Here is a 13445-nt window from a genome sequence, read left to right on the forward strand (position 1 = left end):
AATAAAAATCACAGGTCTCTTTGGAAGAGTTCTGTTGTAGTTGGTAATGACATTGTCTCTGGTTTGCAAATTTTTTTCCTAAGAAATGCTCAAGAAAAGTTGAATGGCCACACTCCATCTTAAAATATTAATAATATCTGTATGGATGAATATTTACAGCTCATCACCAAATTCTGAAGAAAACCTTTCCAGAAAGTATTTCATAAGTTAATACTTTAAAAGATGAATTTTACTGGGGCATCTGGGTGGCTCAGTAGATAAAGCATCCAACTTTGGCTCAGGTCATGATCTCACAGTTCCTGAGTTCGAGCCCCACATCAGGCTCCACACTAATAGTACGGAGCCTGCTTGGGATTCTCTCTCCCCTCCTCTCTCTGCCCCTCCCCCACACACACATTCCTTCTCCCCTCTCAAAATAAATAATAAACTTTAAAAGTTAAATTTTATTAGTTTAAGTTGAAGACAATAGGTTCTTTTTTAGTTAAAATCATTTATGATCTTTTAAGTACATTTCCTGGGTTTATAAATATATCAGTTATTATTTTTAACCTGAAACACAGGTTACTACCTCAAAGTGTTTTTATGCTATATAGGAATCCTTTTAAAACACACAAAGGAAACCATTTGCCATGCCTCCCACCCTGGACTATATTCTTATTTATCACTTGCAAAACCGGATTGAACAGTACCTTTCCATTGGACCTAACAGATGTATCCTCGAAGTGGATGGATTTATTTGGCAAAAATTTATGCATTCATTCCCCATAGTAATTTCTCTAACAAAGAAAATGAAAAAGAAACTTCCAACTACTCCTTTGAAAAGTTTCTTCCACTTCATACCCTCTGAGCAGGCATCAATGATCACTCTCAGGCTCCTGTCTATACATACCAAAGTGATTCAGACTTACACAGTTAAGTCACTTTACCACTGTATCACACTTCTGAGAGGTAATCAAACAACAAATATTTGCACCTAGGCAAAGCACTCCTGGCTCAGGAAGACACAATGAAGCCCTTGTGACTTGAAATGTCACTATTTTAAATTTGTCTTAGTCTCACCTTTTGACATATTCTCCTAAAGAAGGAACAGGAAAGAACCTAAAATGTAGAGCACACTACAGACAACAGAGTATACAAAACTTGGTTCGGTTTGAGTTACCATCCATCCATCTAAACACATATAATTTGTACACAGGTTTCCATATAAAAGGTGTTGTGTTTTTTTTTTTTTAAGATGTAACAGGTCTTCATTCTAAGAACTATTAAGCACTAACCATCATTATTGCTATGTCTGCATACCTGCATTCAAAACAGTAAATACATGAACTAGAATACATACATTAGTTATGTCAGAAAAATGTGAGCAATTATTACGAATGTATTTTGATCTGAATTACCTAATTGATGGCCTCATTTCTCCACTCAGAGCTGGGAGTTATAACCTTAGTTGACAAGTGGTTGTGTGTTGTCTGTCTCTACCACAGGAATTTTCTGTTTAGGTGTGTCTAAAGGAATGACGTCTCCACCTAAAATATTTACTAGCAAACTGACTCTCCTTCTTGGTAAATGTTTAATCTCTTAAGAGCAAGGTTCATGTTGTCCAAAACTTTCCTGAGAGTTACCACAGGCCATCATACAACATCGCTAACCAAGCTGTTTATGCACAATTGCAAATGGACTTTTCAATGGTTTCCAAGATTACATAGAATGAACAAGATCTGCCTCATATTAATGACTCATATTTTTATTGGCACTAGTGCAGGCTGACTAATATCTGATTTTTAATCTAGACTTTTAAGACTTTGGTTAAAAGTGGTTTCAAATTATAGGCACCAAATACAGGAACAAAACAAAGTAACTTTCAATCCCCAACCCTGGTATGGATATAAATTCTGAAGTGATAAACTAAGATTTACAGCCCTTTATTATCCTATACTCTCACATGCTAAATTCACCTAGCAAAACAACCTGTCTAATAGGTAGATTCACATTAATAACTTTGAGCTTCTATTGTTTGAACGAGCCAGTGTAAACAGTGTTTTTAAATGGATAGTATTTTATTTTTTGTAGAGATAGCCTTTATTTCCTACTAGTAAGGTTTTAAGGCTAGACATGACTTTGGAAGTTATCAATTCCCATGCATGTCTTTACACCAGTACTGACACAGTGGGCATCGATTTTTGCATTTACACACATATTACTTACTATGTAAATATAGTTAAATGATGGTACATTTGGTATCTGGTCTACCCATATAATTCTTTAAGAAGGATGGAGTCTTACACCAGTTTGTAATCACTCCATACCCTCCCTCACCAATTTCTAAGCCCCAAATGTCCAGCTGGTGAACTCCTAGCTCCCTCCTAACTCAAGATCTTTAGTCAGTTCAAAAACTAAAGCAGTATACAAAGCAGGCAATTAGAGCAGCTGTGAGAAGTTAAGTTGGATGGATTCAACAAGCTGCTTCCCACCAGGCTAGCTCTGTAATTGGCAGATAAAAGGGAGCCATCAAAAGCTAACGTACAGTTCACTTATCCTTAGAGAAGAGGAGTAATGACCTCTAACTGCTCTTAAATGGAAAGGAGGGTGCTAAAGAGAGAGCTCAAGGATGCTGTCTTGCTTGGGACTTCAATTCTGGAAACAACTGACTTGTTCTCTGAGCCTGAGAAATTCCAGACTGGGTCCCAGACAACTAATTACATTTTGCTCCCTTCCAAGCCAGCAATGTCTCACTAATGCTGAAAATGAAACAAACAAAAAAACCCCAGCAAGCACAAGTCCAAAAGGGTGAGAGCAGAAGGGGACACATGACGAGTGGGACTGACTTACAGACCAGACACAGGCCTACACATCTAAAACACTCCCGGAACAGCTTCCACAAATTAGGTAATTATATTGATATGGAAACAGCACCTTCTTTTCCTTACTTTGCTCAGAATCTGTTTTTCGCCATATTCCACTATAAGCACATTGAAAGCAGACATCTTATTCATCTTCCTACCACCTTCCCACCCATTCCCACCACAACTCACAGACAAAAAGTCTGCAAATGTCTTGACTTTACAAGTTATTTTTCATTGACATTGCTTACTTATAAAGAAGTTTTTGTAAGTCATCGTTTTTAGTGGTTATATCATTGGTAAGTCTTAAAACTCCTCTGGCTGAGAGTGTCATGCTATTATTACTCAATACTACGTACGAGTCACAGCGGTCCCTATTTCATTCCTCTTATTAAATCAGAGGAATAAGAGGCTGAAACTGGGGCTTCAACACGCTATTTTAAACAAAGCTGAAACTATGTACCTTCCCATGCAGAATTAAACCTGATGAGAAAAATAAAAATAAATAAAACTGATAAAGGTGGGTAAGGATAGTTCTTTGCACTGTATCCACTCCAGCCTTACCCAACAGTGTCAGGGATACATTCCTAGGTCACTATCCTTGGAACGACAACTTGCAATATCCTCATCATTCCTTCAGGTTAGGAACAGTTATTCAAGTCTTTTCCTCTTTCTTATACAGTTATTTCAAAATGTTTAGAATGTATTTGAGGGCTCAGATAAAAAGTGTTGGGTGGTGAGGATATGCGAACATACCTATATTTTTACTTTATTTGTTTCTTACAATTTTTTTACAATACTTTTTGCTCTAAGTTAGGTTTTCCTAATAAAGTTTTAATGTTTAACTCAGATTCCCAATAACAGGAGCTACATAAGTCTCCTGATTGAAAGCAACAAGCAATATTATATCTACCCCTACATAGCATTCATCTTCTGTCCCCCAATCTTTTATCTAACTCCTTAAAGCCCTCAAAATACTAGAATTTCATCTACCATTCACTGCCCACCATAAATGTTAACCTACTGATCAATTCACACTTTTCAAATCTAATCTGCAAGAGCCACAACAACATCCATTTAGCCAAAGTGGAAAGAGACAAGCAGACCAATGTTGAATATCAAATTCACCACAACCTGTGAAAATCACCTAACATGCCTGAAATGCTGCAGGGCATGTATTTAAAAACCCTACCACTGCAGTTACATGTGACTTCAAGAAGGTATTGTAAGTAAGAAGTTTAATGGAAATTAAGAGAAATATGCAGAAATGTTTACTGTACTCTTTAGCAAGACCAACTACAAGAACCTTAAATGTTCTAGAGTTTATTTCATAAGTTTATGTATATGAACCTGATGGAATAATTTGAAGTCATGAAATCATTAAGAATCATAATATCTATGAAAACCCAGAAGTATTTACCATAATCTTCTTTAAAAGAAAACAAATTTATATATATATAATACATATAATATATGTATATACATGTATACATAATATGTATATAATACATATATAATATGTATTATATACATATTATATATAAGTAAATACATATATAATATGTATTATATACATATTACATATAAGTAAAAAATTAAAGTTTATAGGGAAAATTATGTCATTTATTCAACAATTTAAGGGTCTACCATGAGTCAGGCCCTAGGTCAGGGGCCAAAGCTAAAGTAGTTTTAAAAAAAGAAAAGACAGATCTGGCCTCTGCCTTCTTTGAACTACAATTACACTACTAAGTGAAAATAAATGCTATTATATAAATATGTGGGTTTTACTTTTTCTAAATAATAGTGCTAACATAGTAGTATTTTAGTAATATAATCTAGGCTTTTTGGCCAGGTGTGTGTTACAAAGCCTATGCTGGGGGCTAGACATTTATGAAACAAATGTCAAGAAGTATTACACAAAAATGACAACCATTGTTCCAAGTGCCAGTGGCGCATGATCACTGATGGTGCCCTTTCTCATTCATTCTGTAAAGAGAAAGAAGTCATGCTGTTGAGGCCCATGTGGCAGTCCTCAACCTTCTTCCGACACGGCTCAGCTACTTTTCATCACAGCATCACAGGGAGGAGGAGTCATTGATGACTTCAAGAGACCAGCTACCTCTATACCCACTCAGAGTAGCTAACACTTCTAAAGGAAAAACCCAAAAAAGTGACCACCTGGCACAGCCCCTCTGAAAGCCTGCCACCTTGACCACCCTGTTGTATGCATAATGCAAATCCCATATGCAGCAAGATCTTGTTGAAGAACTCTGCATTCTGCCAGTGATTTCTCCAGAAGGAACTTTTGTGAATGTAGGCAAACTAAAGCCACACAGTGAATCCGACTCATTCAGCTTATCTTCTCCTGAGAGCCTCTTTTTGGTGGGGATAAAATTGCCTTTTCCTCTCACAGCTAGGTTTGGACTTGCTACTTAGGTTTTCAGAAATAAAAATATACTGTTTATGAATACATATATAACTGACAAAACAATGAAGAAAAAGAAATGGTAGAGGAAGCAGAGGAAGGTGATTGTGGAGGGGCATGTCAGGGATTATGAATCCTTGCTACTCAAAGTATGGTCCATGGACCAGCAATGTCAGTATCACCTTTAAGTCCGTTAGAAATGCAGAATCACACACTCCACCTAAGATCTTCTGCATCAGAATCTGCATTTCATAAGATCTCTAGCTGTTTCATATATACATTAAACTTTGAGAGTCACTGTTCAAAACACCTGTAATATTCTGTTTTTTACACCTGGAAGGTGAGTACATTTAGTATTATCTCCTAAATGTACATATTCTATACAGACTTTTGATTATGTGGCATGTCTCTAATTCAGCCTCAAATGGACCCACTATCTACAAACTGTTAAGTAGTGATTGTTAAAATGTAGGGAAAAGGAATGCTACATGAATCTGATCTTCAAACAGTAAAATCAGATACAGATTAAAACTTCAGAGATCACATAACCCAACCTCTTCACTTTGTGGGAGATAAAACATCTGAATCAGGAATGGGCATGTCTAGGGGTCAGACTGCTTAATTATTAAGGCAAAGTTGGATTAGGGCTCAAGTTTCCTGATCCTCAGTAATGTTCTCTATCCTATAGTAATACTGGTTTAGTACATCATAACTGATTTCTTTCTTTATAAGCAAATACTCATGTTAAAAGAAAAATCAAGCTGGGGCACCTGGGTAGCTCAGCTGGTTGAGCAACCAACTTCAGCTCAGGTCATGAGCTCGTGGTTTGTGACTTAGAGCCCTGAGTTGGGCTCTGTGCTGACAGCTCAGAGCCTGGAGCCTGCTTTGGATTCTGTGTCTCTCTCTCTGCCCCTCCCCCACTCATGCTCTGTCTCTCTCTGCCTCCGAAATAAATAAACATTTAAAAAAATAAAAAGAAAAAAGAAAAATCAAGGGGTGGGTGCCTGGGTAGCTCAGTTGGTTAAGCGTATGACTTCAGCTCTGGTCATGATCTCACAGTTCTTGAGTTCGAGCCCCGCATCAGGCTCTGTGCTGACAGTTCAGAGCCTGGAGCCTGCTTCAGATTCTCTCTCTCTCTCTCTCTCTCTCTCTCTCTTTCTGCTCCTCCCCCATTCATGTGCGCACATGTGCTCTCTCTCTCTGTCTCTCTCTTTCTCTCTCTCAAAAATAAACAAACATTAAAGAAAATTTTTAAAAATAAAAATTAAAAAAAAGGAGAAATCAAGGGGCACCTGGGTGTCTCAGTCGGTTCAGCATCTGACTCTTGATTTCAGCTCAGGTCATGATCCCAGGGTCCCACATTGATCTCCATGCTCATTGCACGGAGCATGGAGCCTGCTTAAGATTCTCTTTCTCCCTCCCTCTGCTCCTCTCCCTCACTCACGTACTCTCTCTCTCTCTCTAAAATAAAATTTAAAAAGAAGAATACATTTTTAAAAAGAGAGAAACCGGTCTTACATTTTTTAAAAAGTAAAATAATTCTTAAAACCAGTACCTTGTATATTTAATAGTGGATGTCCAATATGTATTTGAGTGAATGATTCACTTTGAGGCAGAGACAAACATTGTTATCTACCTCTTATCAAAGGGCTGAGCTAAATTATAGAATGATGAATAAATAATTTCCTTATGGAAAAAAACAAGAGTTCAATTTTTAGACAATATATAATACTCTCCTCTACAATAACCAAAAATTTCCCTAATACTTTTATTAAAGTCAGAATATTTTACATGTTTAGTATTTGGGTACGTGAAATCTGTTTGATTTCAATGAAATCACTATCTGAAGCAGGACTTTTAAATTACATAGAATATTAAAGAACAGTAGTACTCACCAATACTAATTTCATCATCTGTTTCAGCATCACCAATACATTCAAATTGGAAATCTTGCAGTGACTGGGAAAATTTCTGTACTGCCATAGACAGATCTGCAATTAAAAAGTTTTAAAAAATTGTAAGTTGAAGATACCATGAGATACTCTAGAGTTTCCATGTGCATTATTATATAACTCTGATTTTAATACTATATTTACCAGAACCTTTCAAATACTAGCTTGACAAATTTAAGCAGAATTTAAGGAGACTACTAAAGAATGATTTTAGGAACTGGATCTGCTCTGCTCACTGGGGATTTGCCCATGTAAGAAAGTTTTTGGTGCTAGTTGTGTATTATATGGAAGCCAATTCCCAAAGCCTTTATGAAAGAACTACCATTCACTCCCTATAAATGGAGCATTGATAAAAAAAAAAAAAAAAAAGAAAAAAGAATGCTACTAAGGTTGCTGGTGGGGTGGGGTGAAAGGGAGGGGAAAGCAGCCAACCTTTGATTAGAAAGGGTCACCAGTATATGGACTATAGAGCAGGTACGGAATGTGTTTTTAACCAATAAACTACTGAATTAGGTCTCCTAAAGTGAAAGACCACCTGAAAGGCTATTTACAAATAACCTTGTAATTTATAGGGGACCTCAAGCTAAATATATTCTTCAATCCAGGCTTCAGCCTGAATAAAGTCCAGAGTGTGACTAAATCCAGAAGAATTCTTTATTCTTGGAGAGAATAAAGTAAAGCCCAGAATAATGAGAAGTAAATCCCTGGGATACAGCCTAACAGAGTGATTAAGAATGCAGACTCTGGAGCCAGGCTGCCTGGGTGGAAATCCAAGTCCCACCAAGTATTTGCTATGTGACCTTGGGCAAATTATTTAACTCCTCTGAGCCTCTGTTTCCTCATCTGTAAAGAGTGAATAATAATGGCATAACCACCATAGAGTTCTTTCAAGGACTGAGCAAATTAATGTTTGCAAAGGATTCTGAACTGAGCCTGGCATTTAATAAACACTGTATAAGTTTTTTAAGTAAAATTATAAATCACTCTGAGAGTGCAGCATCATAGCGGCTTTAAAGGTTCCACCTCTCAGAGCCACTCTGATCATCCATACTAACCTTTCCACAGAAGTCTGTGCCAGTAGGAAAACATACTTTTCTGGAATTCACTATACACTTCACTTAGTGGTATTTCCCATGGGTTCAAGTCCAATACGTGAACTCTTAATTTTAATTTAAGCAACAGGACCCAATGAAGACTCTCTCCTTAACTAGTGTTTAGTCAGGCTCCTCTGAGCCCTCATCTTGTCTAGTTTTCTGCCTTGGCTCTCAGTCCTCACTCGGCCTACAAAGCCCAGTTTTAGCAAGAATCTTGCCAAGTCAGTTTAGAGAAAACTCCCCAACTCTGGATACCCGACCAAAATCTTCATCCCCTACATTTAGTCCTTCACCTGCCTTCACCAAGAATCCTCCTTATCTTTGATGTCTTCTCCTAGTAAATGGAATGGTGTTCCATCCACCAACACCCGCTCTATCCTGGCCTCAAGCCTGCTCCTTGGCTATAAATCCCCACTTGTTCTTGTTGCATTCAGAGTTGAGTATTCTCTCTCTCCCCTATTGTGTGTGGTAAGCTTGACACCTTTAGCAGTCTTGAATAAAGTCCTCCTTAACATTTTAACCAGTGTCAGCATAATTTTTTCTTTAAGAGAACACTTGTGATCTTGTGCCTAGACATGACGTCAGGACTTACTGTGGTAACCCACCATTCACGAAACCGTAAGCAGCTATCAATGTAAGTACTCATGAATGAACAGATCTTCAAAGATTAAGGTCACTTTTCTGTGTCACTATTATCCAAAGAACTCACCAACACCCTGAACAAATACAATTTTGAAGATGACAGGCCTCAAGCTTCAGAGAGGCTCTAAAAAAAAAAAAATCAAAATACACACACGAGACAGATTTTTTGAAAAAACAAATTACTCTCTGGAAAGATGATGGTACTCATAGATAACACCTCTTTTCACAAGAGGACTAAAACTTTGGGCCAGCTACACATTCTGCTTGAGAGGTACTTTCAATTTAAGAGAGAAAGTTTTAGGGGCACCTGGATGGCTCAGTAGGTTAGGCGACTGACTTCGGGTCAGGTCATGATCTCACAGTTTGTGAGTTCGAGCCCCATGTTGGGCTCTGTGCTGACAGCTCAGAGCCTGAAGCCTACTTCAGATTCCGTGTCTCCCCTCTCTCCACCCTTCCCCTGCTCACGCTCTGTGTCTCTCTGCCTCTCAATAATAAATAAATGTTTAAATTTTTTTTTTAAAAAAAGAGAGAAAGTTCGATCAGCTTAAGAATGTCTCTGGACTGGACTTTCAAGAAGAAAGATGAAGAGAGCCTTCTTAATGAATTAATAGTCAATGAAAACACAAACACTTTATTAGAACTAGACTTCACCAATTACCTTTGAGGCCTTGGACAATCATCCATCCTTCCATTTTTTCTTATCTTTACAATAGAGCAGTAATACTGATCTCACAGGATTGTTCTAAAGACTAAATGAAGTATGTGCCTGGTACATACTAGGCAACTCAATAAGCGGTATCAGTTATTATCATTCAAGTCCAGCTCATAAAAGTGGGGAAGTTGCCTGGCCTTCTAGACAGAAGTGCACTGTGCAGAAGTACGCATTTATCTGATGGTGCACAGCTCTGATACGATGGATAGAGAAATCATAACACCCTACATCAAATGTTATGAGAAGACAAAGAAAGAAAGTAGACTCCTGGGATATTTTAAGCCAAGCTATATGTGCGTACTCTCCCTGAGACAGGGAAAACATCCCATTTAATGTCCCTGTATTTTTCTATGTACAATATAAAGAGCTTATGGTAAAATGGATTTGAAGTCACAGAAGCAATTCCTACAGTAGAGTTGAGATGAGGGGTGGTACATACAGGTGAAATCAGTGTGCTTACGAGAACTCTGTAAGACAGATCGTTCCTTCACTACCCTCCTCACCACTAATTCCTCTCAGTTTCCCCTCAAATTCAGTGAGCTATCTGGAAGCTTTGTCGAAAGGAACTCTGACACAACATCCCACAACCGACCATTTATTCCTGAACTACTCTTTGCTTGCTCCTTCACTAAGAAAGATAATCTGCTTTCTCCTTTCACAGACATCACAGTTGGTGCACTAGAATAATGCCTGTCCCCAGACAAGAACACAGGAGCCCACTTTACCGGCTACTCTTGTCAACATAGCCAAGTGATTGAGAGTGTGAGTTCTAGCAGCAGATTACCTGGGCTAATTTCCTGCCTCTACCTATCAGTGACATGACTGTGGGCAAGTTCCTTAACTTCTCTGTACCTCAGTATCCTCATCTGTTAAGTGGAACAGAATGTGTCTCTCAGGGTTACTGTGAGGAGTAAATGAGTTAAATATAGATGAAGAACTTAAAACAGTGTCTGGCACATTGTTAAGCATTTAAAAAATGTTGGCTAATTTTTATTGAAGCCTTCCATTTGGGTAGAGTAATGTCATTTCCTCAATAAAGATGAAGTTCTATACTTTCTGAATTCCCCATAATTCTGTACTTAAAAACATTAAAATACAGATATGTTAACTTGTAAAAAAAAAAAAAAGTGTTGGCTATTTCCATGTAAACATCTTAGAAAAGAAAAAAAAATGTTTCAGGAATGAAGGTAGCAGCTATTAGACCTTAGATAACCTTGGAAAGTACGCAAAAAAACCCACCTGTTGACAGCAGTTTCAAATTCTCTCTTACTGCACTGCAACTGGGCTATGACGGAGACAACCTGATTATTCAGTATTTCTGAGTAAGAGATACATGTCTATTTCAACACTAGAATGAAAACTGCACAAATGATCTCTGCATAGTCCTTTTGGGAGCATAATGAGACAGAATTATATTTCAAAAACTTGGTTCTCAAGTTAATTCAGATAACAATTCCAAAATAAAGGGAAGTTCAAAATATGACTTATTTTCAACTTCAAGTGTCTGGGTTCTTGATTTTCCTTTTATTTGTTCTCCTTTACTAAAAACCATAGTAATAATCAGGTCAAAAATATTACCAAGATAAAGAACTTGCCAGATATTTTCTGCCAGTAACATTGGTCAGTCTGCAAAATGAGGAATCCAGCTCACAGCTTTTAATCTTGGCTCCACGTCACTCTGAACTAGAAAGCACAACACCTTCAACTGACTTGAAACTGCATGAAACTGGAGGGAGGGGAGGGGAGGTGATGGGTATTGAGGAGGGCACCTTTTGGGATGAGCACTGGGTGTTGTATGGAAACCAATTTGGCAATAAATTTCATATATTAAAAAAAAAAAAAAAAGAAACTGCATGAAACATACTATTCCTTAAATGTCTAAAATTCCTAAACAATGCCCAGATGCATACAACAGAAGTACTGGTTCTAAAACCTTCTAAATAAAATTGATTCACATCTGATTAAAACCTAATTTTTAAAATTCTATTGTTCAATTTTAAAGTATCAAAATGTATAATGATAAGAACCTACATTTTCTCTTAGATACAAAAAGAAAGATCAAGTGTATAAAACATGACAGAGAATTCTAGTTTAGGCAAAAGTGTGTCTTTCTACCTATTTCTATTAGAACTTGAGAACAAACAAGAAAAAAATCCCAGTCAGAGCTGCCTGGCCACATTCTAAGGTGAATGCAGAGGAATAACATTTACTAGCAAGCAAGAATGTACATAGTAAAGATGTCATTAAGTAGCACCCGTACCATATCTTTTCCATTTGTCTAACCTGCAAGTTAAGCACGGTTGTCTTCACATGTATTCACATTAAGTTGGAAGAAATTACACTAGGCTTTAATTAGTCAGGAATGTTTTTATATCAAAGAGTTAACCTGTAGCACCCATGATTAGATGATGCAAATGAAACATTAAACTTCATTTCATTAGAGAAATAAAACACACAATAAATAATTATAACTCTTCTTATACATTAGGAGCCGCCTTTTACTTTAGAAGTGTTAATGAAATTATTTTTACAATGTTACCTATGGAGGTGAGCTATATTTATGTCAGAGCAAGTACAACCAGCAAGTCTACTGGTACAAGGCAGTTCTTCCTGAAACCCAGTTGATCTGAGATTGAATTTAAGATTCAGAGGGGCAATGTGTTGCAGACATATGTGTTGTAGAATTATACTCACACTACCATGCAGAAGGCAGACAGTACAAAGCAACAGGAATACAAAGGTAAACATAAGATATAACCTTTCCTCCAAACGGGTGCAGTCCAATAGGAACATGGGGCATGTAAATAAATCCTATCATAGGTCAATTGATAAAGTGTCTTACAGAGGTTAATAACACCATCACTACAGGGGCACCTGGTGGCTCAGTCACTTAAGCATCCAACTTTTGATTTCGGCTCAAGTCATGATCTCAGAATTCATGAGATGGAGCCCACAGCTCTGAGCTGACAGCACAGAGCCTACCTGGGATTCTCTCTCTCCCTCCCTCTCTCTCTCTCCCTCTAAATAAATAAATAAATAAATAAACAAATAAATAAATAAATAAAACTTAAAAAATAAATAAATAACACCATCACTACAGATGGTACTTACTACATGCTGGATACTTTTCCAAGTACTTAATGTAAATTAAACCATTAATTCTCAAAACAGCCACAAAAAGCAGATATTATCACTCCAACTTTACAGATAAAAAAACTGAGGCACAGACAAGTTAAGTGACTTCCCCAAGTTCATACAAGCTAGTAAATAACAGCCAGATTTTCAACCCAGGAAGCCTGGCTCCGGAATCCCCATTTAACCATACTGCCACACTGCTCTGCACATAAAGGAAGCAAATAAGAAGGCAAAATCAGGGGTGCCTGGGTGGCCCAGTTAAGCGTCTGACTCGTTTTCAGCTTGGTCATGATCTCACAGTTCCTGAGTTTGAGCCCCACATCAGGCTCCATGCTGACAGCGCAAAGCCTGCTTAGGATTCCGTCTCCCTCTCTCTGACCTTCCTCTGCTTGCTCTGTATCTCTGTCTCAAAATAAATAAATAAACATTTACAAAAAAAAAGAAGAAAAAGGCACAGTCAGTTCTGCTTGAGTGCATAGGGGAAGGCTTCTCACAAGAATCAATGAAAACAGAGACTTAAAAGATTTGACAACACACTAGGCATGGCCAAGTTTACAAAATGTACAGGATCTTCCAAAAGGCATCTTCTACCTACATATCCAACCACACCTATCAAGATTCACTCCAAGCTGGGGTACTGGTTAA

The 13445-nt window shown here is 37.5% G+C and overlaps 1 protein-coding gene across 1 annotated transcript in view; it reads right to left on the bottom strand.

Annotated features, from left to right (window-relative positions):
* ARHGAP42 (Rho GTPase activating protein 42) overlaps window positions 1-13445 on the bottom strand; it is a 303324-nt gene that overhangs the window by 221522 nt on the left and 68357 nt on the right. The window contains exon 2 of the mRNA XM_042904225.1: window positions 7161-7256. Coding sequence (XP_042760159.1) covers window positions 7161-7256 — 96 coding nt within the window. The remainder of the gene's footprint in view (window positions 1-7160; window positions 7257-13445) is intronic.

The sequence above is a fragment of the Panthera leo genome, chromosome D1 (genome assembly GCF_018350215.1).
Source record: "Panthera leo isolate Ple1 chromosome D1, P.leo_Ple1_pat1.1, whole genome shotgun sequence".
Taxonomy (NCBI): Eukaryota; Metazoa; Chordata; class Mammalia; order Carnivora; family Felidae; genus Panthera; species Panthera leo.